The sequence below is a fragment of the Pholis gunnellus genome, assembly GCF_910591455.1.
Source record: "Pholis gunnellus genome assembly, chromosome: 12".
NCBI lineage: Eukaryota > Metazoa > Chordata > Actinopteri > Perciformes > Pholidae > Pholis > Pholis gunnellus.
The window spans coordinates 10870224-10895347 of NC_136539.1; the positions used below are offsets into that span (position 1 = coordinate 10870224).

The 25124-nt window shown below is 41.0% G+C and overlaps 3 protein-coding genes across 5 annotated transcripts; 2 read left to right on the forward strand and 1 right to left on the reverse strand.

The window, feature by feature from the left end:
• Window positions 1-229: 229 nt before the first annotated feature.
• Window positions 230-6283, forward strand: pdzk1 (PDZ domain containing 1). Its single transcript, XM_079170176.1, has 8 exons — window positions 230-363; window positions 2106-2315; window positions 3266-3479; window positions 4207-4542; window positions 4633-4829; window positions 4907-5131; window positions 5202-5516; window positions 6039-6283. Exons 2-8 carry the CDS (start codon window positions 2109-2111, stop codon window positions 6081-6083), a joined length of 1539 nt encoding a protein of 512 aa, XP_079026302.1. The 5' UTR covers window positions 230-363; window positions 2106-2108; the 3' UTR covers window positions 6084-6283.
• A 274-nt stretch (window positions 6284-6557) lies between these two features.
• LOC306703966 (Golgi pH regulator) lies at window positions 6558-12143 on the reverse strand. Its single transcript, XM_079170177.1, has 14 exons — window positions 11917-12143; window positions 11538-11597; window positions 11314-11417; window positions 11117-11223; window positions 10887-10988; window positions 10610-10730; window positions 10357-10437; window positions 10152-10261; window positions 9950-10038; window positions 8126-8218; window positions 7926-8021; window positions 7514-7603; window positions 7326-7391; window positions 6558-7228 (listed from the first exon to the last, which is right to left on the reverse strand). The coding sequence occupies exons 1-14, from the start codon at window positions 11956-11958 to the stop codon at window positions 7022-7024; spliced, it is 1368 nt and encodes a 455-aa protein (XP_079026303.1). The 5' UTR covers window positions 11959-12143; the 3' UTR covers window positions 6558-7021.
• Window positions 12144-13185: 1042 nt separating this feature from the next.
• Window positions 13186-23399, forward strand: LOC306703639 (OX-2 membrane glycoprotein). 3 transcript variants are annotated; one of them, XM_079169651.1, is made up of 7 exons: window positions 13186-13328; window positions 13826-13939; window positions 14073-14393; window positions 15545-15874; window positions 18296-18580; window positions 19223-19324; window positions 21661-23399. In XM_079169651.1, the coding sequence occupies exons 2-7, from the start codon at window positions 13858-13860 to the stop codon at window positions 21666-21668; spliced, it is 1128 nt and encodes a 375-aa protein (XP_079025777.1). In that variant the 5' UTR covers window positions 13186-13328; window positions 13826-13857; the 3' UTR covers window positions 21669-23399. The 3 variants fall into 3 exon arrangements, with proteins under 3 accessions (XP_079025777.1, XP_079025779.1, XP_079025778.1); XM_079169653.1 differs by having other exon boundaries at window positions 13864-13939; XM_079169652.1 differs by having other exon boundaries at window positions 13186-13324.
• The last annotated feature ends 1725 nt before the right edge of the window (window positions 23400-25124 follow it).

Consider the following 25124-nt stretch of genomic DNA (forward strand, 5'->3'; position numbering starts at 1 on the left):
ATGGTTACCCATGATGCATTTCCCTTAATGTAATGCTGACCGTAATGTATACAAACCATAATGATTCCTAACATTGCTTATTGCCGTCTGCGTGGTGAACCTTTGACCACCAAACAGATGACTGCTTCGTGGTTCCATCTTCGTTTGTGAGCACAGATTGCACCGGGCCATCGCCTCCCGAGACATTCCTGACACGAGACGCTGTTAAATAACTCACCCTTTAGGCTCACCTTTGGCACGTCAAAGTCCCTGCAGAGAGACGGAGGGGGGGAGGAGGAGGACAGGTTGAAGACACAAGATAACAGCAAAGTAGTGACAGGTGAGCTCCTCCTGACGACTGGGACACTGAGCAGAGACGAGCTGGTGAGTTTCATTTGAAAACCTTCCACCATACTGTATACCTGGAATTTATGATCACATAATTTAACACAGAGAGCAGAATGTTTTCAAAGGCCAGTTCAAGATTTTCATCCAAGTCTGAATAGTTATGACATTAGGAACAAAACAAAAAACATTTATTGTTGTTTTTTTTCCTGTTGATTGAAAGAAAAAAAGAAAATTTACTGAAATTTTTACCACTTTAGGCCTCTAAAACTACGTGAAACTAAGTGAAAGTTCAGTTTTTGGTTGAGTTGGTCACAAACATGATAAGGAGCCGCAGGTAGACACTGCTTCGTTTTAATGGGTCACACAAGCCAAAAAGATTTGAAACCACAAACATGCAGTACAATATAAATTCTTCGTCTCTATAAAAATAATAGATGAGTGGACTTTTATGAAGGCAATATAGTTCATTTGAGCTATGTTTGTTTTGTGTAATTCTGATACTGGATCTATTAACTTTATAATCTACAAAGTGCCCTCTTCTGGGCATGCTTTAACAAATGTGTATTGTGAAACTGTTGTTGAAAACCACAAAATGTTACTTTAAATTCTAGTGGGGATTCCAATGTTTTCAAAAACACCCAATATGGCTGAATTTAAGGGAAATCTGTGAACATTTTTATTTTATCGTACATCTAAGTAGGTATTTGTCATAAAAACTGTCTTGGCTTTGAATATTGCACTCAATATAGGCATCAACTAGTTTCAGTTCAGAATGTACTGTACATGCGTTGCACTGTTCCTGTATAGCACGGCAATCTTGTTTGTTTGTTTCAAGTAAATAAATAAAAAAATAATGGGAAAATCAGGGATTTCAAGGTTTGATGAAATGGCATGAACTGTAATCGGAGCGGAATTTTGACATTATGCTGCACATCACATGGAAGCGCAAGGCTGTTGGAAAACAGTATTAACGATAAAAATAACAACTGCACATCGACTCCAAACCACAAATTGTTCGGATCTTATATTTGCTAGGTGTGTTTGACTTGTCAGTACACGGTGGTTACAACAAAGGAAAAGCTGTGTGACTCTAACAGAACATACAGTATCCTGTACAATAACTATGTTAGCCAGTAGGCACACACACATACTTTACAACCTTCTCATATGGAAACGACTAATAAAAGGGGTACAGTGAAATTAGTGAAATTCCTCGCTGTGAATTCAAAGTCCAGGCTGTCTTTATAACGGAGAGTCGTCACCACGGTCAGCTGTGCCTGCTGTTAACAATTAACTGCCACTTGAGTGCTGACATGGAAGATTAACTTTTCATCTGAAGTTATCAGCACTTATATGGCTTCTTTAGGTCCAGGGTGTTCTGCTATTAAATGACAGTTTAAAGAGTGACAGCAGTCACAGGAAAAGGGGGGAGACAGGACAGATTGTTCAGGTAACAAATAAATCAAATGACTGCAGATACTCCTTCACTGAAGGGTTAGATTAGTAACTTGAAAATAGCACTTTACTGTATGATTGTATGTCCCTTGTTTATGTTTGTATATCACAGCCTCAAAATGTCTATAGTCTACTACATCATATGCTAAGAATATTTCCTTTATCGTCACTTTGATTTTGCAATTGAGATATACTACTTAAGTAATATTTGGAGATAAATGCAGTGACGAGAGACAGCAGCTTGTGTCATAAAGGGCATTACAAGATATCATTTTTGATTGTGTGTGTTATTATTATTAACCCTCTCCTCCTGTATATGTTAGGACATGGCCGGGTACAAGCCGAAGGTGATTTCTCTAACCAAGAGGCCGGGTCATTCATTTGGCTTCTACTTGAGGGTGGAGTATGCTGTGGACGGTCACCTGATCCGCTGCCTGGAAATGGGGGGTCCAGCTGAACTGGCTGGCATGAAAGACGGAGACCGCATCCTGCGGGTCAATGGAACATTTGTTGATGGGCTGTCACATTCAGAGGTAAGTAGGATGTGGAATTACCGCAGTGCAATTAAATCAATAAGAACTCTGAGATATATATGGAGCCCCAAAGACGATAAGATGTAGTAGAAGCTTATTAATTAAATGGAGTGAAATACGAAATGTAATACTTTCATCAGTCATCTGTGAAGCACTTTGAAATGCATTAACCTGCATTAAAGGGTCTATACAAATAAAGTTTACTTGATTGATGCCAATACGGCATTTCTAATTCCATGCTGCTAATTTGATAATGACATGGGAATATGGGAATACCCATTATAGCAGCTTAGCACCTAAACCTTTTTAGCTTAGTATATTTAACATTATGAGGAGACACAATAAATCACACAGAGAATGTCAAGGATATCCCAAATAATCCAAGACTTATTTCCATTGTAGTCCTCGATGAAGACAAGAGACATGTACTTGAAGATGATGTTGTGAAGACAGAAGTATGGTGTCTGTCAACTTCAAAGTAGCGTTAGCGTTAGATTGCTGCTGCTAAGATGTTTTAGTTACTGTGAGAGTGGTGAGGAATTTCATTAATGTTGTATGCGGAGAATATAGAATACATAAACAATGAAATGTGTGTGAAGACCCAAAATAAAATGGGAAGTAAGGAGTCGAAAAAATAAACAAGCTAGTAAAATATAGATAGAAGAGGAGTCTCAATCAATTCATCAACTGAATGGTGATTAAGTAAAGAAATTAAGCAATTGCTGCTTTTTTTAACTAACTGATTAGAGGTCAAATATATAGTAAAAAGCTTTATATTTCTGCTTACACCCAACTTTACTCATTAAACTAACAGTATTATGTATGGATGTATTCTGTTATATGTTGGAGTACATTCTGTCAGTTTTGAGGCTCCATAGGATGATTGAATTGTACTGTTACAGGCATCTTTATTAAAACCCTTCTGCTGTGTATGTGTTCCCCCGGGACAGGTGGTGGACCTGATCAGAAACAGTGGAGCATCAGTCACATTTCACATCCTGGATGAAGCTTCCTACGATCAAGCCAAAGCAGCGGGAGTGAACCTGTCCGACAATCAGAGCACACCGGTTGCCAACGGTGGGGCCAAACAGGCTCTAAAACCCAAACTCTGCTACCTGGTTAAGTCCAGCTCAGGCTATGGGTTTTCCATTCGCTCAGTCAAAGGTGAGATGAGGAGACAGGTCAAGGAATGACAATTTAGGATCATATGATGAAAAGAATGAGAATGAAAGAGTGCTTTAAAAAGCACTAAATAACGACATACAAATAAACCTGTTTAATTCATCTACCCATGTGGGTAGATTATACGATGAAAGAGAACATTTAGGAGTAGAGATTGTAACTGCATTGGCTTTATTATTGGTTAAAAAACAACTTTTCTAATTCTTTATAGATCAGGAACAAGTCCGTAATTAGAAAACTTTTGGGTTTGCCAGATTGTGAAATATGAAATTGGTTATCTCCTCCAGAATGACTCTTTGTTGTAATGCATTTAGATCTTTAGCGTGTCCATTGAGGAAGTATTTTGTAGTTGATTGATATGTAGAACATCAATAACTTAAATACTTACAAATGAAGCAAGCTTGTAGGACTTGTGGTGAAAGTCAAAACAGCACGTCATTTGCTGAGCCGATTTTGATTATATTGGCTAGACTAGAGAAAGAAAGGGGCGGGGTTTCTGTCAGAAATGGCTAAACCCTACATTAAAGGCAAAAGCAAGTGACATATTCAAGGAGAAGGAAAACAAGCCAAAGTGATTTGCACAACCTGGCCACCAAATAATGTTCTTATTAATGGCTTATAACTAATCTATAAAGTAGGCTACTACTATTTGTATCAGACTGAAGAGAACTGTTTAATCTTTGCATATCTTCTATAACATCTTCTCTAGGTGAGCAGGGTTTGTTCATGACAGAGGTGATCAGAGGAAGTGTGGCTGACAGGGCGGGGGTCAGTGTCAACGACCGCCTGCTGGAGTTTAACGGGGAGAACATAGAAGGCTCCACACACGATCAAGTGGTGGACAAGATCAAACTGGCTGGCGGCAGCAGCATCATGTTCCTGCTGGTTGACGAGGAAACAGACAGGCACTTCCAGAGCAAGCATATGAAGATAGGAGCATGGTTAGCCACTCCCAAGTATCTCCCACACAAGCCACGCATCATCCAATTGACCAAAGGACCTGATGGCTATGGCTTCCTGCTCAAGGAGGAGAAGAACCAAACAGGCAAGGCCATATGTAAATATTACAAACAACTGGCATTTTAATGCGGAGAGAAGGCTGTGTTTTAACAGTGTGCTCGTTGACTCCATGCAGGCCACTTCACCAAGGACTTGGACAGAGGCGGCCCAGCAGAAAAAGCCGGTCTGAAGGAAATGGACAGACTAGTAGCTGTGGACGGTAAAGAGGTGGACAGCTGCAGCCATGAGCAGGTGGTGGACAAGATCAGGCAGAGTGGAAACAAATGCTGCTTCCTAGTGGTGGACAAAGAAACGGACCAAATGTATAAGCAAGTGAGTTCAGGGTGCCACTGTCAAAACTTCAATATAGAATGCAGACAATCTAAATGTCATCGTTGTGTCCCTCACAGGGCCAAGTGTCTCCTATAGTCTTCTTGGAAGAGATAAAGGATTCCAACTCACCGCCCAGTTACAGAGAGGCCCTCAATTTACCTGCTCCTGTCAAACCATCCACACCCGTTCAGAGTAGGAAGGAGGAGCTCAAGCCCAAACTGTGTAAGATGGAAAAGGCCTCAACAGGCTATGGCTTTCACCTAAATGGCATCCAGGGGGTGTCTGGACATCACATCAAGGAGGTAGGAAGTACAGAAATCTCCAGCATTTCATCGTTTTCATATCAAACCGGTGACAAACACTTCGTTTCAGGTGGTTAAAGGTGGAGCGGCCGACACGGCGGATCTGGAGGATGACGACATTGTGGTGGAGGTCAACGGGGTGAATGTGGAGCAGAGCAGCCACGATGAGGTGGTGGCGATGATCCGCAGCAGCGGCAGCTCTCTGGAGCTGCTGGTGGCTAACAAAAGCGTCTATGACCAACTCGAAGCTCAAGGAGTGACCATCACACGCCTGCTGCTCGGAGAAACATCTTACGCTCAGGTCCACACTGCAGACACTTCAGAGGAAGAGGAGAGACACGAGGAGGCCAGACCTGAAACCCCAACTGAACCAGCAAGAGAGAGGGTGAGTGGTGCTTTGTAAAGCCTCACAGGTCATATATTTCACTAGCAGTGTGGCTCCAGAGATGGCAATGTCGGGTTTGTCGGTCTGTCCACCTCTGTGGTCCAGACTGAAATATCTCAACTACTATTGGAGGTATTGATGTTCCCCAAACAATGAATCCTGATGACCAATGCAACACCATGAGGTAATCATTTGTGGTTTTGAGGGAAATGTCTTGTCAACTATTGGATGGATTGCCACAAAATGTCATAGACATTTATCCTAAATATGAATTGGAACAACTTTGGTGACTCCTAGAGATTTCATTGGCGCCATCTTCAGGTCATACTTTGAATCGGTTCAGTACTTTATGAATACAGACCTGCAAAACGTACGAGACTCATGAGTGTTGGCAGTGGTTTGTTTTGTGCCGTTTCATGTTTTGTCATTTCTTTCCTATCTTTTCAACCACAAGCCTTCACAGAGAAAAAAAATGTTTGATGTCTAAAATAATTGTGATTTTGTTTCCCCTCTCTCTTCTAGACGCCATCATCTTCATCTGGAGAAAGTATCGATGAGAGACTCTGAAAACCCTCTCTCCGATTCGGCCTTTGTCAATCTAATGTTGATCCATCATTTTCTAAACAATCAGCTGTGGGGGCTTCAATCATCCAATCGATATCACAGGAGACAAGAGATGCAGGGGAAAAAAAGGACAGCCAGGACTTTTACTGACGATATCTTAACTCTGGCAGGATATTTGCATGATTAAAGGGCTGAGAATACTTTTTCGTGAATACTTTTGTCTTCCTTTGATGAAAATAGCTCTACTTAGAGATGAGCAATGATCTGAGTCATGTAAAACATCTACCAAAGCTTAAGAGCTTCAGCTGTTATCACCAGTACATACTGTGACCTTTCATGTCTTTTTTCTCTATGCAAAGACTGCTGCCTGTATTTAATGTTCAAAACTTGTTTTTTCACAGTTCTAAAAGGAAACTGAATCAATTACAATTTTTACAACACCAATAAATGAAAACATACTATCTGAAATAAGCGTACTTTATGAGTATTTGGTTTTATTCACAATTAACTGACATATTTTGCTTCAGGGTGGAGATCATGAATGACATCTTGATCTTTTCCTCATATAGTCCTTTTACACTTCAGTAGCAGTGAAGCACAGAACCGTACAGCTCCAAAAGATCGTTCTGGCCAAAATAATAAAAATGTAAGTGTTTGCATTTGCAGGTAAAACTAAATTACTAATAGTAATGTCTGTTCCGCAAATATTTCAATTCAAGAAAGTCCACTTTCAAAGTGTTTTGCTAATGTGCTCCAACGGTTCCCCATCACTTGCATCCAACAATCAGCCATTCCTGATTCAGGAACAGGCGTTCGATATAATTATCTCCCACATATTAAAAAAACCCAACTGATCTCTGGATATCTCAAGATTCCAGATTCAAAGTCACCCAAGGGTCAGTAGTCAAATCCAGGGGGGGGGGGGCTGGGGGTGTAGGGCATCAGAAGGCCATTTGTTTCTCTGGTGCCTGTTTGTGGGCGAGATAAAGGAAGAGGATGCTGGACAAGGCGCTGACCAGGAAGATGACGTCAAACCAACGGTGGTAGAAGTTGAACTGCAGCTCTCCCAGAACCTCTGTCACGATGGAGCGATACTCCAGCGGCATGCTCATACGCATCAGCAATACGGATGATACAAAATACATCCCCTGGTGGAGTGAGACAGATGGAGAAGGTTTTGCTTTATCTGTTGGTTTGGAGGCTGTGCTCTGTGTTACAAGATAACTATAAAAGCAACACACTCACCATGATCTGAGCGAGGACGAGCACGATGACATTAGACGACTTGTTGCTTGATATTGCATAGAAGAACTAAAAAAAACCAAGGAGCATTAAATGGTTGGTTAAACAGCATCATTTCAAAGAAAATATCACAGATTTATTGGCCCCAAGATCTGTAGCCATTTCAACAAAGTATCATGTGATAGTGTTACCTTAGTGAGGGTGATGAGTAAGCCACGGATGGATGTAACGATTATTATCCCCACCAAGATGAAAGCGATGTGTTGGGACCAAAACTTCACCTGAGAAAGAGAATAAATGAAAAACAAAGCAAAACATGTTTTAATTGGGAGTAGGAAAGGAAGATCATGTATCTATTTAAATGTAAACGTAGTGCCATATTCTGAGAGTGTTCGCTATAACGCAACAATAACGCAATTAAATAATCATCTACGTGGGAAAAGATTGAACGCGATCATGATCAGGTACGCAGCAGAGAAAGCAGCAAGAGAGACGACAATGTGCTGGCAATTATCTTTACAGGAGGTCATGCAGTGTAACGTGGCTATTTCTGCAGGTAGGTGTGTGTGTGTGTGTGTGTGTGTGTGTGTGTGTGTGTCTCACTTCAAACTGGATGCCCAAGTAGTTCACTGTAATTTCAATCCCCCTCGTTACTGGATCCGTCTTTCCAACTCGATCAAACACAATGTTTATTGTGGCCTGTGGTGGATAGAAGAGGCATTTTGAAAAATAAATAAATAAAAGGTACTTTTTTGAGGTGAGGGAAAGACACAATGCCAGAATATAACTGTGAATGTTCTCACCATGAAGATTTTCCAAACACAATAGATGGAAAAGAAGTAGCCGAGGAAATTGAAGTATTTCCCCTGGAATGTCTTTGAGTACTCAATTCGCTCCTAAAGATAAGGAAAGGTGGTGGTAAAGCATTAAGTAATCATTCATCGCATGTAGATAAAGGTGTGTGTATGTAATGTCAGCATGGTACCATAGCCGAGCCCCAACTCAAATCTCAGTTCAAATGTGGGCAGCTGCAGAACAATTCTTCTATCTGATCTGTATGAACCATGTGATGAGTCAAGAGCAGACCTGGCAGTACGCTATCAAAAGGTCATGTGATGTTATACTGCATGTGATGATATGTAGTGGTAATAAACCTGACTCGTGGCATCTTTTATAGAAACTGATTTGTATTTATGTGACAGATGTTTAAGTAAACTTGTTTTACGTTTAATAGAACTACAGTTTAGGTAGGTTTAGTGTGGTTGAACCAGCGAAAATCAGCAAAACTAGAATGAAAGAGGATTAAGTTTGCAGCTCTACAGAGATTTTCGGCCCCTTTAATTGTTTTATAGCACTTTTACTGTACGATTGAGTCTTAGCCCCTCTAATTAACTCCAAGTCCAGTAAATACTGGACTAACATTCATCAGGTGCGCAGAACTACTACTCCAATGAGACATTACTATAGATGTGTGTGTTATGGATGTGATAATACTTCATTGTAAGCGAACAACTTTATAAGTAGGTGTATACAATGGCAGCTGTTCGGTCGGGGTAAGGACAAGTAGAAATAACTAGACATTGCTAAACTCTGTCTGGAAGAAAGGACTTAAGTGTACGTCAGTAATGTCTTCTTTGCTTCTTTTGTATGTTTTTAACTCGCTCCGTAAGCTTTGACTGGCTCATGCCTCCCTCAGCGGCGCTGACCACGCTGCCTTAATAATCACCCGAGGAGCTACGAACACAAGAGGTGCATGACAACAACTGAAGGGGAACACAAACTAGCGTCCACGCCTGTACACAGCTTAAAAGCTGATAAAGCTCCAAACTGATAGCAGCAATTGAGAATTTGTTTTGGGAGATGACTCTTTGTTGACGGTCCGCCGTCGTCAAAGAAACCGCACCACAGATTATACTTGAACTGAGCCTTTGGTTTACAGAGTCATAAAGTAGTCATTAAAGCATGCTAAACCTGTGTTTGATCACTTGAGAGCTTATAATCACCTGTTAGCAAAGAGTTACTTATTTACACATCCAGCAGTTATGGAGCAACATTACCATTCCTTTGGGATCCAGTTTGTGTTTAGCTGATGAAGGTAAATCTAATATTAACTCCTTTTAGCCGTTTTTGGTCTCCACCAACTCCTGAAGGAGATATCTGGCTCTTTAGCTGCAATATACTCTTTTATAAAAAAAAAACAAATTAAATAAATATGCTTTATAATGTCCACTAGCAAGTCCCTAACTGTGTCTGTCTGCCGATTGGTGCTGAGCAGGCAGTGTGCATTGTTTTTTAACCAGAACAGTAAAGTTGCAGCCCGGACAGCTCGAGACAATGAGCTGAAACTCGCTACAGCTCCGTGAGGCATTGGGGTGTTGCAAACCTGCCAATCAATCATTACTTGCTATATGATAGCAATGTTTACTTGTTCCAACCTTAACTTGGAGGGAGTAACTCAGGGTTGTTTGTTTTATTTCTAGCTGCATTTCTGTATTTTTGTTTTTTAATTCACTCTGTGTGTTTCTTCAGTGTGCTTGTGCGGCCTTGTGTGTGTGTGTGTGTGTGTGTGTGTGTGTGTGTGTGTGTGTGTGTGTGTGTGCGTGTGTGTGTGCATGCACGTGTGTTACCTTAGTGGCTTGCAGATCCACAGTCTCAAGGAAGAGTTGCCGACTCAGCTCCTCTAGAGCATCAACCTCCTGCTGGATCAGAGATAGGTCTGGAGGGAATAAGTCAAGGCTGACATCTACTACAAATACTGTAAACAATTAGTACACAGTTATCTGGTAACAGACTTTTTGAAATCATAGTCCATATAAGTATAAAGGATACTTTCGCTGCCTGCTTGTGTAGAGGTTACACTCTTGATCATGCCCCAGAATCCTGTCTGTTTGTTCTGGTCTTCCCCACGCTGGTACATCTGCCTCCGCGTCATGGCAATTCTACACACACAGAATTTATTGTAGTAGCAAAATAATTTGTTGTATTCATTCCATCAACAAGATAAACAATAAACAATGTTTTTTTTTTTACTCACCGTTTCTTCTTGCTGACAATCATGTCCATGGTCTGGAGCAGCCGCCTCTCCAGAGCAAGGATGTCACTCTCTGTTACATTCCTTTGAAAGGAACCAAGCAGGAAGCATCAAAGCAATGGCAGCATGTGTCATGAAAACAACAATATGCCATTCCCGATAATAATGTCCGACGCATATAAGCAGGCTGAGATTAACAAGCCGTGTGATGCGGCTTCTGAAGGTAACCTGAGAGAAAACCCACAGCTAAGCTTACCTGAGGAAATAGGACATGTACGTGTAGGGACAGTTGACCGCACCAAACCCAGACAACAACGCCATGAGGGTGACTCCGATCACACCAACACGACTGATGAGCTGCTCGATGGACAGGATGCCTGGGGGAAAAAAAAAGACAACAACAGACTGACAACAGGGACACCAGTGTTTCACTTGGCTATCAACCACCTTTACAGATGAAGGCCTCTACACAGTATGAGGAACAAGAAACGAGGCGTAAAAGGTGCCCAGAGAGGAGACGGATGCACACTGACCATGTTTTGGACTCAGGATGGGGAATGGATCTCCCAACTTCCAGAAGAAATACATGAAGGTAAACCACACCATACAAGCGAACAGAAGCTTCTGTCTCTGCACTACACACAGACACAAAGAAAACAGCTGTCTGTGACACAGTGTTTGAAATTACAACCGTCAAACTTGCGTAAGACACTTTTAGTTGCAGCATTTTATTTTCAATACCCGGCTAAACAGCTATACTTACACAGGCGTATGTTGCTGACAACAAAGTATCCGATGTAGAAAGGCACCACGAAGATTAAGACCAGCAGAATCACATACAGATTCAGCTTCCAGTGAAAATACCTAGAGCTGTGGCAAAGACATGACAACAATTACAATTCTTCATCTGCAACGAAGCAGCAATAAAACAGAGTTATAGTCCACAGAACATGTACTCACTTGCTACTTAAGGCACCCAGGATCTCAAAGATGATGAGCTCAAACATGGTACATGAAAAAGCAAAAGTGATGGAGAAAACCACCTGGACAACATACTGTCGCACCTGTCAACACACACAAAAGCAGTTAACAGTTAGTAGAGAGGACGTCCAGCGATTGATGAGGCCTACGGCTCTATTGGTGATGACCAGGTGGAAATGCACTTGTGTTTCATAACACTGTACCTCATAATCTTTAAACAGACGGCGCATAAAGAATAACCAGCCAAATCCGAAGAACAGCACCTGTGTTGGAATAAATGAGAGTTATTTGGAGAAAGATGTGGTCCATGAAGAAAGACAATACAGAGTTATTCACAGTTGAATCCACATAAACTGCTGTTTGTTCTCAGTATTGAGTAAAGGGTGTCATCTATTATGAAATGAATGTAGATAGACACACCATGTTGAACTACAGGACGTTGAAGTTCAATATGGTCTCAGTCAGAGCGAACGTTACGTAGATAACATTTAATTCAACGTCAGCTGGCGCTGTATCAACTTGTTCAGTGAAAATAACACACGTTGCGATGTGTGGACTTTATCAACTCACTATCAACGTTACCTGTGAGGTGAACATGATGACTGAGTCCACCAGGAACGACATGGTGATGTCTGTAAAACAGCCTTTAGTCCGCAAAACAAACTGACCGTTCAGGTGTAGCAGCGTAGAGGACAGTTATAGTTCATGCTAATGTGAAAAAAGTCGGGCTTAAACTGTTTATGTAACTAATGAGCTCATTTTAAGAGCATTTGTTGTTCAGCTGTCAAATTACTACGGTAGCCCATGTTGATACGTCATCAACATGAGTCCGACAAAAGACACTTCCGTCGCACAACTGTGACGTCTCAAAAATGAAAAGCAAATCGCATGACACGATGCACGGTGTAATACGATGATTCATGAACTTTGAAACATTTTTAAAAGCATTTTTGATTGATAGTAAATCATGAACTTGGTTAACGTTACTTTCATTAACGTTGTGAGGACTTTTGTTACGGCGTAGTAGTTACCATGTTTGCCTACAGAGGGCGACAAAACATAACCTGCTACTTTTCCTCACCACCAAGAACAAGTTGCCTACTAATAATAATAATAGTAATATTTATAATAACGATGATAATTATCGGGTTTTTTTCTTTAAAGGTCCATAAAGTTATTGTTCTTTCTCAATTTACCTCTCTATTTGAGCGTTTGAGTCCCTCATGAACACAACGGTTTCTGCCAAAGTTAGAAAAGATTTGGTTTGTTTACTTCACGTGATATTGTTTCTATAATTATTGCTTTATCCGTACTCTTCTAGACAGTGCACTCTTCACAACGAGTACTGTTTGATACTTGAATCTATAAACTGGACTACTGCAAATACTTTTACTTTGATATGTTTACATAAATGCTTTTACAATTTAATTGTATCAACATGGTGGATGCATGTAAATTAAACATTTTTATACGTTTATTTATTTTATATTTATGATTTATCTCTGGACAACCGAGATGAGTTAGAAGTGAAAGTTGCAGGGCAAATTAACTATTTTCTCCTGTGGTAGGCTATTTCTGTCATCGCATACTGCAACATGGGCCACAAGGAAATCCTAATTAATAGAGCAATTACTCAATTGCAACTTTTTAAAGCGTAGAACAGTGGATCAAATAATTGAAATCTCCACCTGTATCACAAAGCAATACACAAAGTGACACTGGAGAGCGCTGTATAATCAAAACTGCGCCGTGGCTTCGCCCGCACTCATAAACCCGACCGCATCCAGAGAACTGGAGGTTTGGAGCTGCCGCCGGCTGGTGTTCATTGTGCTGAAGGGGCGCAGAATAGAAAACACACGGAGGAGTAAAAATAGTTTCTCGCTTGGTCTGGAGTGATGTTTCGAAAGACTGCTGGGTTATAAGGATGCACAAGATGTTGCAGAGGTAGAACATCTTCAACCGTTGGCTTTTACCTTTTGCATTAGGACAAGTAGGTGAGTGTCATAATTCATGTCATAATGTATGTGACACAGGGAATAGAAAATATAGCCTGAATCAAAAATAGTGGAACTTTTGTGTAATTGCTGTATATCTGTGGTGTTATTTGACTACGATGCTTTTATGTCCATTTTAGTCAGTGATGTGGCAGAAAAAAAATCGGTTCAAATTTTAAAGAGCTCTGATAACTAGAGACCCAAGGATGATTTATTTCTGATTTCTCATATGAATAGCTTTGTATTGAATATTGAAATATATTGACACAGCACATGATGATTTATTTTGCATTGCACTGAATAGTTTTCTGGATGTTTTTATGCAATGAAATGTGTTAAACAGCATCTAGTGAACACATGAGCTGAATTCTCTCTCGGTCTATAGGGAAAAATCAGACTCTTCAAAGTTCTTCCTGTATCACTGTGACCACCAGTTATATAAATTAAAGGAGAGTTTGAGTTCATGTTGGGCTGACTGTTACTTATGAAATTCTCAGTACCGCTCTTTCTCCTCCCTGTTAAATGAGTGATGAAGAAGATGATGATCCAGGCCTGCTGTAGGAAAGGTGTGCAGGTGTGTTTAATCCTCCTGATGGTGGGAAGACTACAGGGTGAGTCTGCCATGATAAAAAGATGATGGAACAACTGACATCGAGAACTCATGTCACACCAAAGTATATACTATTATGTGGTTTTCTTATACATATTATAATGTTGTTTTTTTTATTTTGGTGGGTGTTTCAGGCAGGGTAACAGCACCAGAGCGTTTACAAGCTCCAGTGGAGAAGCCCTTCACTCTCACTTGCAGTGTCTTGAGGGACCGAGGTGAGTCTCTGAGGCAGGTGCGTTGGCTGGACGTCCAAAACCAGACCCTGCTGAGCTACCAACCCGGCAACAAAGACAGTGTGAGCGGACAGCAGCATGTGGAGCTCGCCTCCTCCCCAAAAGACACCTCAGCCATCACCATCCGCAGGGTGGGTTTCCGTGACGAAGGCTGCTACACCTGCATCTTTGACATGCATCCTTCCGGTTCAAAGCAGGGACGGACGTGCCTCACTGTTACCTGTGAGTAAGTCCTGTAATGACCACAACTTTGATTTTGTGAACAAGGTACGCAATTAGTTACAGTTTAGACAAGATGAATGTCTAATCTTGTTGGTGCCTATATTGAGAGCAGTTTAAAATTAGTATCAGTAGATAGGTTCTTGTTTCTCCAGTGCCAAGGTTTAACACCATGTACTGTTATGACATGCTGGCCTGTTAGAGAGCTAGAAATGCAGGGATGAAGCAAAAACAACATGCGGGTCTCTGACATTTATTCAACCCTGAGAGGACAGGTTTAGATGAAACATGAGGTATTTTTTGGCCCATGATAAATTCCAGGAAGTGTCACTGCTATAGTGACATGGTTGTGAAGTTCTTGAACCAGGTGGGAGAAGCATCCACCTGAGGCCAGGATGAGTAATGATCTTGGTGACACACTGATGGGAGACTGATATCAGCCGTACAGATATATCGAGGAGCTCAATTATCCAGAATCGGACACCTGAATGAGATCTGGCCTCTGTTTGATGCAGGCGTCAGTGTCATTCACATCCATTTGTTTATGAGTTTGAGGAATTATATTTCTTTTTAATCAGATGCATCTATTGTATTAGTGTTAGTAATACAGATTTGCAGCCACTCTGCCAACAGTTTGCTGACGGCTCTATGAAGGTTATCGTCAGTGTGGGTGTGAATTACAAATTGGAGGCTGACGCAAACAGTTTTTCCCGCTCTGCTGCTCGTAATTACATTTTAAACAATGTTACATGAAAGTGGCATAGCTGATATTGGAAGTCTGCCCCTTGCCCCCGCCCTTTAAAATGAAACAAAACCAATACTCCAGAAGACTCCAGAGACAGTTACTCCTCCCTACAACCTCAATATCAATCCGCTTTGGGGATTTACTGAGAAATATGTAACCACCCCTAACCTTTCAGAGGCTCAGTCAGTCATGTTAATAAAGAGCAGTGCAGCAGTGGAAGGGAAGGAGGGCTCATCCTTCTAACCAGAAACAGCTGTTGCAGATTCCAGTAACTGGTTTCTGTTTGGGCTCCTCGTATTTCTGAATATTGTCCTGTTTTTCACTCTCTATCCCCCTGTTGTTACTCTTATGTCTTTTCTCCTCATCCATCATTCTTTCACTGGATGGTGGGCTCTCTTCTTACTCCCAGCTCAAGTCACCGTTGAAAGCAACAAGACGGCAGTGAGTGGCAAGAAGGCCTCCCTCTCGTGCTCCTACGGTTTGCCTGAGAAGGTTCAACAGATCGTATGGAAACACACGTCTGCACAAGGGGACTCCACAGAGGTGGCCTCCTTCGCCAAGCGGAGCGACCCCATGATAGAGCCATCGTTCCAGGGAAGAGTCTGGCTGAGTGCCTCTCTGTCAGAAAGTCAGCTCACCATCCAGCCTGTCGCTATCCAGGATGAGGGCTGCTACACCTGCCTGTACAACACACATAGCGACGGGCAGAAGACGTCCACAGTTTGCCTCGTCACCTATGGTAAACTTCTTTTTACACAGCTCCCATTATTGATGATTATCATATATTACATTATATAAAAGTATGGCCCACACAGAAACCGAATAGGTGAGGAAAAGTCGAGGAAAGAGAAGGTTGTGTACAATATAGTGTACATACTGTCTATCAGTCAATGCTTGTGTTGTAAAAAGTGACATTTCACTTTACTGTGTTGAGCAGGAATAAGGTCAGACGGCTGGATTAAAGGATACGTTTCTAAAATAACATTTTAAAAGAATAGTTTGACATTTTGGGAAATGTTTCGCTTTCTTGCAGAGAGTTAAAGAACAAGATTGATACCCCTCTCGTGTTTGTGCGGTAAATACGAGGCTACCGCCAGAAGCCGGTTAGGTTAGCTTAGCATAAAGACTGGAAACAAATAATACCAAAATGTTGAAATAATCCTTCAAACTCAGTGTTTCTTTTGCGGTCTGATTTAACCAAAATCCCTCTGCAGTGGTTCAGCAAGGAAACACTGTCTGTGAAAACTCAGATAACAGAATCCATCCTTTACTCACAAAATACATATCAGGCTGATGGGAGTTAATTTGTTTGTTGTTGAGGCTTTCTTTGATTGAAAATGTGGACCTGTTGGTGGTGCTAAAGGCATTGTCCAGTGATCAACAATGTTATTAGAAGTCTTACTGAATTTCTGTATCAAATTACACACAAAATGTCATGGCAAACCATCAAATTGACATATTTTATTCTGGACTTAAGTGTTGGACCAACAGACTGACCGACATTTCCATCTCTAAAGCCATGCTGCTAAAATCTGACATTCAGGGCAGATAAATTGATTTGTTGTCAATGCTTTTGTTGTTGCTACAGTCATCTCCTATGCTGCTTTGTTTCACAAAAATGTTTTCACTTTTATGTTAACCTCACTTGCAATTCTTTTCTTTTTTAAGATATAGAAGTAAGAGTTGTTCAGATGCACATTTTTGCAGAGGTGTAGTAGTGAGTGACTATGTGGTACAGCAGATGTGAGAGCTGGAAAAACATGATCTTGTTGGGGATGATGGAGTCAGACATGCGCGTGTATTCAAAGAGACCCAATTTTGGCTTTGTGTCTGCAGGAAAGACAGGTACCCCTTGGATTTAGACAGGAATGTTTTTGTTTTTTCTTCTTGATTGTAGCTGCTGAATGATTTCATGATATAGCAAGGCTAAGCTGTCGGCTGATTTTGTTAACACACAAACACAGAACAGTGTGTCCATGTAAAGAATGGAGCATTCGAAAGAATGATGGAGGCAGGGAGTGAGGTCCGGATGCATGACTGTGTCAGTGTTTGCAGCGGACAGAGATCCCCTCTGTGCTTTGTCTCTCTCTTTGCTCATTTTCTCCTGCGCCCTTTCTCTCACAGTTATCTCAACAAACAGATGTGCTGTTGTTTGAAATTGAACTGTACAGTACAGTAGGTGCTTCCAGTAGTGAAGCACGATTAGCATTAATGTTTTGTATTTTTGTACGGCTGCCAACGGTCTTCCACCCTCATCCCACCCTGGATGATGCGATGCCCCTTCCTTTACTCCCTCTCTCACACATGCTGTCCACCAAACAGCGATAGATCAAACATGCAAAGGCACATGATCTCGCAACATTTACATCTGGAGTAAGTCACTAAAATACAATGTGTTTCCTCAAAATGAAACAGAAATAGTGATGAACTTACAGAAAATGATCACCCGAATATGCAGCTCCCCTCAGCGTTACGGAGCTTTATAGTGAGAAACATCGTGAGGAAAGTCTGTGGAATTTCATTTTCGCAAACAGCCAACTTTCACACCAGCTTTGTGCTCACTCACAGGTCATTATGGTCTGGATTGTTACATAGATTTTTTCCTGTTGTGGAAATGTGCTACAATCCAGACCGATGGAGGGTGAAGCTCACCAACTAGAGCTCCGAGAAGACGCTGAAACTATGAGGGCTGAATATCTGTGGCTGAACGTAGTTCTTGCCAACAACAATGTTCTCGGTTCCAGTGCCTCACATTCCTTGCTCAGTCTCAGAGCGAGAACAGAGAATTGAAAACAGCCAGAGATTTACTTATGGAGTAGAGGAATTCACATTCCTACCTGATCAAAGGCTTTAAGGTTTTTCTCAGGTATTATCTTAGCAATTTACCCAAAGACGCTTTGAACATGTACAATACAAACTAAACTACAATCTGGATTAGCATAACAATTTTCATATGCTAGTTTGATTGTCATGTGATACTATTTCCAGAGTTTTCTGGCTTGTGTATTTCACACACAGCACCAGATAATAAAGAGGAATACATTATTGCCACAGTGCATTTTATATGTGCCATATACGTTTACCACAGCATGAGCTTGTTTGTGTAAGTGTGTGCCAGTGTGTTGTGATTGTTCGAGTTTTTTCTGTATATTTCTCCCAGTGCTGCCCAAACCTCAGGTGAGCTACAAGACCACCTCTCCCGGTGTGATCGAAGCCAACTGCACCTCAGTGTCACGGCCCCCAGCGGAGATAGTGTGGAACGTGGAGAGGGATAACCGCACCATGGGCCCCCCTGTGACAACACAGCTCCCACAGGGCGATGGGACCACTCTGGTCATCAGTACGCTGACTGTCCGATCTGGGCTGCTGAAAGATGTGTCCATCAAATGCTTGGTGCACCACAGAGGGCTTGAGTCACCGATTGCTGTATCCATGAACACTAAAAGTGAGTTGCTCTCAGTGAACCTTTGCTCCAATGAGATACTTCACCTCAATATAGCATTGTTTCTTTATCTTTTCTGGCATACTCTAAGTTATTGATGCCATCATCACGTGACATGTTTTGGCCCGTTCCATAGAGGCATGCTTTGTCACGTATATGTGATGTGATGTTTGTTTCACAGTTGACGAAGATGATCAATTTGTTGCTTTGTTAAATTAAATTCATTAGGAGCTATTAGGACTTTTGCCTTCACACTATAAGGAAAGGCCAGTTCTACTAATCCCATGTCTCAAATGTGCAATGTCCCATGTACAACAATTAAACAATTTAATTTGTTTTACCAAAACAAAAATCTGCATTAGTTTTATTGCAGCTAATGATGGGCAGTAGGTAGTGCAGTGCATCAATGGCTTTAGTTTGCTGAACTAAACTCTGAGATCAGATGGTAACACTGTAAATTAAATCTCAGCTCTAATCACTGATGGTCCATAAAAGGTAAGCAGTGTCCAGACTAGCACAGGCCTTACAGTACCAACACGTATCATGACTCCGGCTTCTGCAAGGCTCGGATTTGCACACTGCAGTCTGTAGAAATATGGAAGATAATAAAACTGCTGATCATTTCACTTTTTTTCTCCCTCCTAGTTGGGACGGCTCTCACCATCCTGATCTCTGTCACTACGGTGGCTGCCCTGTTGGTCATGTCCCTCTGCTTCTGCCTTTGGAAGTGTTTCTTGCACAAAGAAGGTGAGATCCTATTTGTCATGAACAAGCTGCTGAGTGTAACATCTTGTGTCTACACACCCTTTAGGCCATTTAGATAGAGATGTGCAGAGGACAGTGGGGAGATAATTCTTGTCAATCTCAAAAATATGGGGCCTCCACTCACACCGTACTGGATTCAGAGATTACGCGGTGGAGAATGAGGGAGAGATTAATAGATTACATCTGAACCAAAAAACACCAGCGATCAATTTGTTACCTACAACCAACCACTTGCTAATGGCCAGTAGCAGTTTTTTATGATGGATGTGGTAGCTAGTGGTCCCGAATCAGATTTGATTGGATACATTTATATAAAAGACCCAGACTTCCAGATGAGTGGACAAGAATATTTTCATCTTTTAGAGGATGAGAAAGGAGATATTCTGATATAGGAATACTCAACCTTTGTTTACATGTATTTGGCATCCAACAAGAGATAAGTGAACAATTAACACAAGGGCACAGGATTGTAACTCAAAAATTTATTTATTTCCCGTTAAGGTTATTTTAACTGACGCTGATCAGAGGTATTGATTGAGCTGGGAATGATTTTGTGACACTTTTTGTGTACTGTACCTTTCCTGAAACTGACCTTGCTCTCCTGGCTTATTTGGGAACATTTTTACAGATTAACAACTATCATTCTCTTAAGAAGTCATTTGAAGATCAAGAAAAACACATTTTTAGGACCCCCCCCCCCAATTGTGGGTTTTGGCAAACTACCTGGGCGTGTACAAGGAACAGCGGCCCTGAAGGGATGTGCTGCAACACTGACGGAGTAGCCTCTGTTCCTCTTTCTTCCAACGCTCAGCGCATTCGGTATTTCTGTATTTCGGAAAAAATGAAGCGTGTTCCTGGTGTTCACTTGAGACAAATCCCCATCCATTGTAGCAGTTGCAATAAGAAATGAAAAGCTTTCTGATTAAACAAAGTTGAACAATATTTACTTCCTCTCTCATGGACCTCTTTTGTTGAGGAGTGACGCTGCGGGCTTGTGGGAAATGAAGTTTGTTGATGCCCACCCAAGAACAAAGACATTGAATAAACAATATTAGATCGTTTTTCAAAAACTAGCATCCTTATCTCAACATATGAAGCAAGATACATGACATATACTGTTTAGAGAGGCTCTGTAACCTGTAGGAGACATTTGGAAACTTGCTATAATATTAGCGTGAACTAAACTTTATAGCTGCATTAATCAATGTTTTTATATACTAACAGTGGGTCTCCAGTTCTCCTTAACTCTACTGAGCCTTTTAGTCTCTTTTAGCTGCAACAAGCGGCTGTTTTCATCAAAACCAAAAGCTGTGATAAACCAAATAACAAACTAGCTTGTGAAAATAGTGCAGCATTAAAGACACAGCATTGAGGTCGTTCAAGTCAACTGGCGCAAACAACATTGCTCCTCATTCACATGATATCATGTTTATATCATCTCCTCCTGAGAACATGACTGCCTATTTTTTTTCTACCTGCACTCCATCTGCACTTTACTCGCATGTCCAATCAATGTTTTCTATCTGCAGGAAGGAAAACATCCACGGCATTACTAGCAGTGCAATACAGAATAACACTGTACACAGGCAGCACATCAGCAGAGCTCAATCTGGTGCCTTAATAGACAGGACAACTGATACCGGATCTGGAGTGATGAGCTCTGGTGCCCACCTAGGCTTTAGCAGCACATTAGAAAACTGACGTTTAGTGTTTGGCATTAGATTGGATTCTACTCAATTACTCCACTATTTTTTTTCCACACATGCTTTCTTGATTTCCATTTTACTTACAGCAGACTTTTACACAGGAGACATTCCTCATATGTGAGGTGTGCCATCGGACCCTTCTCCCACTGCCGCCTCTTACTCCGATAAAGGCTTCATGTTGAAACGTCATTTGCTAAAATGCTTTAACTATAACTGTTATCCAGACTTCATCACTCCAGATCATGTATTGTGTTGGCTCAGAACATTTTACTATCACAATACAATTGTTGCTTTGTATAATCCTACAGCTGAGACATAATAGTTTGCCGTACCAGTATGTATAGCTACTGACTGTGCAGCTGTGATGTCTCTTGGGGATTTTTTTACAGAGCAGTCAAACGGTTTCCGATTTGGATCTGAATTTGATGGTCCTCATTAATAGCGTTGTCACGCTGTCATAGCTGCACCAAGTCGGATTTTAAATCTTATTTTTCGCCCTGAAAATGTATGAGAACTACTCTCAAGATATGAGAAAACATTGAACTTTCAAAAAGACAAATGTATAGTGAGTTCTTCCATCTGTCTCATTGTTCTCCATGTATTTCTTTTCAGCTGATTAATCTCTCAGAGGAGACCAGACGCTGTAAAGAAGGGGCAGTGTTTCTCAGAGTCAACCTTTGCAGAATTGTTTCCCTGCATCATCATCATCATTATCATCATCATCATCTTGGTACAAAGGGAAGATGTTCTGACACACATCTATAGGATGACAAATACAATTCTATTCATGAACGCCAACTGTACAACGATATGTATCTCTTCTGCCTCTGACTCTTATATAACCTCCAGGCTGTCCTCACATGGAGTCAATAAGGACACATTTTCTCTCTGGCTCTGTAACTGATGGAGTCGATGGCCACACTCTCTACAACACACAGCAGAGTCACTCTATGGCAAATTAAAGTCCAATATTGCCCTTTAAATACTTCCCTCTGTTTGTCTCCGTCTTTTACCTGGTCCTGAAATGATAAGTGTGGTGATAATACAATTTTTCTTATTCAACAAATCCTATGAAAAGACTAAAACCAACAATGAATTGATTCTAGTAACAACCATAGTCTGTGTAACAGTCTGATACAGCATGGCCCTGCATTGTTGTTCGAAAACTGTTAACAAAAACTCATTATGAGCTACGTGATGCACCGATGACTAGAACACGGGCACTGTACTTAATATACAGCTGAAAATAGTCCCCAACAAATGTCCTGTTTACCCCAGTTTCAGTAATAATTGTTAAAAACTACAGTGCCTTAGGGAAATTATTATTTCATTAAAGGCTCTCATCTTAGTTACAGTAGTTCCCCTGCCAAACTAGTATTGTGGAGGACACTTTTTTTCTGTATTTGAATGGGATTCTTTTTTTCAGTTGGGAAAATAAAGAATATGGTGAGCTTTATCCTTTAAATAACAAAGCTAATTGAAAGCATAAGCTCGCCATTAAGGCTTTACTTCTCAGCCGAAGGCCTACGTCACTTCTGTATATTGTTAAAGCTGGGTGAGGTCTTCACTTGTTCAACTAAGAGAGCTGCATACTTATGTCTTGTTTGTGTAATATCTATTGCAAACTTTTCTACATGTTTCAACATCTGTGTATGCATGCGTGTGTGTTTGTGTGTGTGTGTGTGTGTGTGTGTGTGTTTGTGTATTGGTTAGGGGTTAAATTCCACGGTCAGGTAGCTTGAATCAATTCCCTGAGGAAGCAACACTGAAACCTTTTTGGTGCCCCTGAAAGGAATGCATGTCTTGCTGCCTTCATGTGTGAAGATGTGAGTGAGAGAATACAGGTCGGGGTGTGGAGAGTCGGCTTAGGGGTTTGATAATGGTTAAATGCCAAAATGCTCATTGTATACGTTGCTCTGGATCAAAGTGGCACCTAAATGCCTAAAATATAGTGACGCTTTTATAGGTTATATCATGTTTGCATCTGTACAGTACAATGTAAGCTTTATGCTGAAATATTATTGTATATCAAAGTATATGAATCGGTCAGTTATGAACAGAATGACATGCTGGTTTTCAGATTTCAAAGTTATTGCTTCAGTTGGGCTCATCACATTCCTCACCATTAACAAGACTGTAGGCAGCATTCCTCTGTCAGTAGCTTCACTATGCACACAACACTGATTATAAGCTCAGAGCTTACATTAGAATAATTATGGATGTGGAAATGTGGTTTCAGAACGTTTGTTGGAAATAAATTGAAATGTATCTGGCCCTGTAACAGAGCAACTACAGTCAAGAAAATGTGAAATTATGCATTATGACCGTCTACGTAAAGTGTATGTAATGAATGCAACAAATAGAAAAATAAAAATATTTAAAAAGTATACTTTTTTGAAGCTTTATCGAATTAGAATCTTTCATTGCCACTCTTACAGCTTTGTACCTCTCAGAAAAACATGAAATTATTTTCTGATGTGCCAAACCTTGCTGCCAGATGCTCATTTTTTGGTGCCTTTTTCATCAAAAGCCAGATGGATTATGATGGACCTCGCAGAGCAAAAAAAAAAACACACATACACACATGTTGAGCACACATATTCACTCACTGAGCCTGCAACGCATGCCAGTTCTCTTCTGATGTATTAATACAATATACAGTATTTATTAGCTCTGTTAACTCAGCACAGGAAAAACTCAATCAGCTACCAATATCATATACTTGGTTATTAAAAATAAAAACATGATAACAGTTTGGATCACATACAGTATTTGGCTCTCCTGCTTAGAAGGTGTTCTAAGCTGCAGTGCTGCAGACCACACACTCAATCAAATCACATATTTGTATGTGGTGGGATATAATATATGTGTGTGTGTGTGTGTGTGTGTGTGTGTGTGTGTGTGTGTGTGTGTGTGTGTGTGTGTGTGTGTGTGTGTGTGTGTGTCTGTGGGTGTGTCTGCATGACTTTTAGAAGTTACATTCCACACACAGAGAGTTAGAAATCTATTCACTTTAAGATGCAACTCTTACCTCCTTTGTTCTAGGTATGTTTCATTGCTTGTCTGCATTTTATAAATGTATATGTCAGGCTGTGGTGAGGAGTTGAGATTGGGGCTGCAGGTTAAAACCTCCAAAAGAGCCACTCTACTCCATTAAAGTGTCCTTGAACGAAACCCTAAAACCCTGCCTGCTCACTTTCTGTTGCTTCGGATCAAAGTGGAATCTAAAACAATACGTTAAAGCTCAAATGTGCTATTTAACTTCACATTACCCACTCACTGTTCATTAAAGATCTTTTTTTTTTATCATAAATCACAACTGATCCACTTATTTATACTAGAAAGGCCCCCTAGAGGGCGCTTCGTCACGTTTTCTCTACTGGAGCGGCACCCTACAAGGCACTTTGTCACACTTTCTCCCTTTAAGAGCATTCTAGAGCATTATGTTTTATCCACACTGTGGGCATCCAAGAGGGCATGTTTTTTGGATGGATTTTGGAGTATAGGATCACAAGCATTCAGCACTCCTCTACACTTTATCAGATGATTTCTTGGTAAAAATGCTGCAGAGCCCACACACTCTCTAAGTGACGTCAGGCTCGATCTAATCAGGCCCATCTCAAGCGCTGCCGTCGCACAAGCCTCCACGCTCTCCATCTCTCTGCGGCCTGAACCAGGGCTTTGTCCACCAGAGAAAAGACACAATTACTCATGTGTGTGTGTGTGTGTGTGTGTGTGTGTGTGTGTGTGTGTGTGTGTGTGTGTGTGTGTGTGTGTGTGTGTGTGTGTGTGTGTGTGTGTGTGTGTGTGTGTGTGTGAGAGAGAGAGAGAGTGTGAATGTGTTTGAGAAAGAGAGAAAACCTTAAGGAGCAGAACTTGTGGGCTAGAACTACCGAACACCGTTGTTGAGATGAAAAGAAGTTCACTGAGTCATTTCACAAGATGTTCAAGACCCACGTACAGAATGTAGACTACATTGAACTTTTCACCTTCCTCTCCTGAGTATGCATTCCAGTGAGTATATTCTGTAAGAAACATAAAAGTCAGGTCACATTATTCAGAAGCATTTCATGACA

What these genes read in the sequence shown, in the direction of transcription:
- LOC306703639 (XM_079169651.1), top strand. Translation starts at nt 13,858, where the DNA reads ATGAAGAAGATGATGATCCAGGCCTGCTGTAGGAAAGGTGTGCAGGTG. An exon ending in GACGTGCCTCACTGTTACCT is followed by an intron (nt 14,394 to 15,544) that starts GTGAGTAAGTCC and finishes TCTTACTCCCAG; the next exon opens with CTCAAGTCACCGTTGAAAGC. An exon ending in AGTTTGCCTCGTCACCTATG is followed by an intron (nt 15,875 to 18,295) that starts GTAAACTTCTTT and finishes TATTTCTCCCAG; the next exon opens with TGCTGCCCAAACCTCAGGTG.
- LOC306703966 (XM_079170177.1), bottom strand. Translation starts at nt 11,958, where the DNA reads ATGTCGTTCCTGGTGGACTCAGTCATCATGTTCACCTCACAG. An exon ending in TACATGTCCTATTTCCTCAG is followed by an intron (nt 10,438 to 10,609) that starts GTAAGCTTAGCT and finishes TTCCTTTCAAAG; the next exon opens with GAATGTAACAGAGAGTGACA. An exon ending in ACTTGGGCATCCAGTTTGAA is followed by an intron (nt 7,604 to 7,925) that starts GTGAGACACACA and finishes TCTCTTTCTCAG; the next exon opens with GTGAAGTTTTGGTCCCAACA.
- pdzk1 (XM_079170176.1), top strand. Translation starts at nt 2,109, where the DNA reads ATGGCCGGGTACAAGCCGAAGGTGATTTCTCTAACCAAGAGGCCGGGT. An exon ending in ATGGGCTGTCACATTCAGAG is followed by an intron (nt 2,316 to 3,265) that starts GTAAGTAGGATG and finishes CCCCCGGGACAG; the next exon opens with GTGGTGGACCTGATCAGAAA. An exon ending in CTGAACCAGCAAGAGAGAGG is followed by an intron (nt 5,517 to 6,038) that starts GTGAGTGGTGCT and finishes TCTCTCTTCTAG; the next exon opens with ACGCCATCATCTTCATCTGG.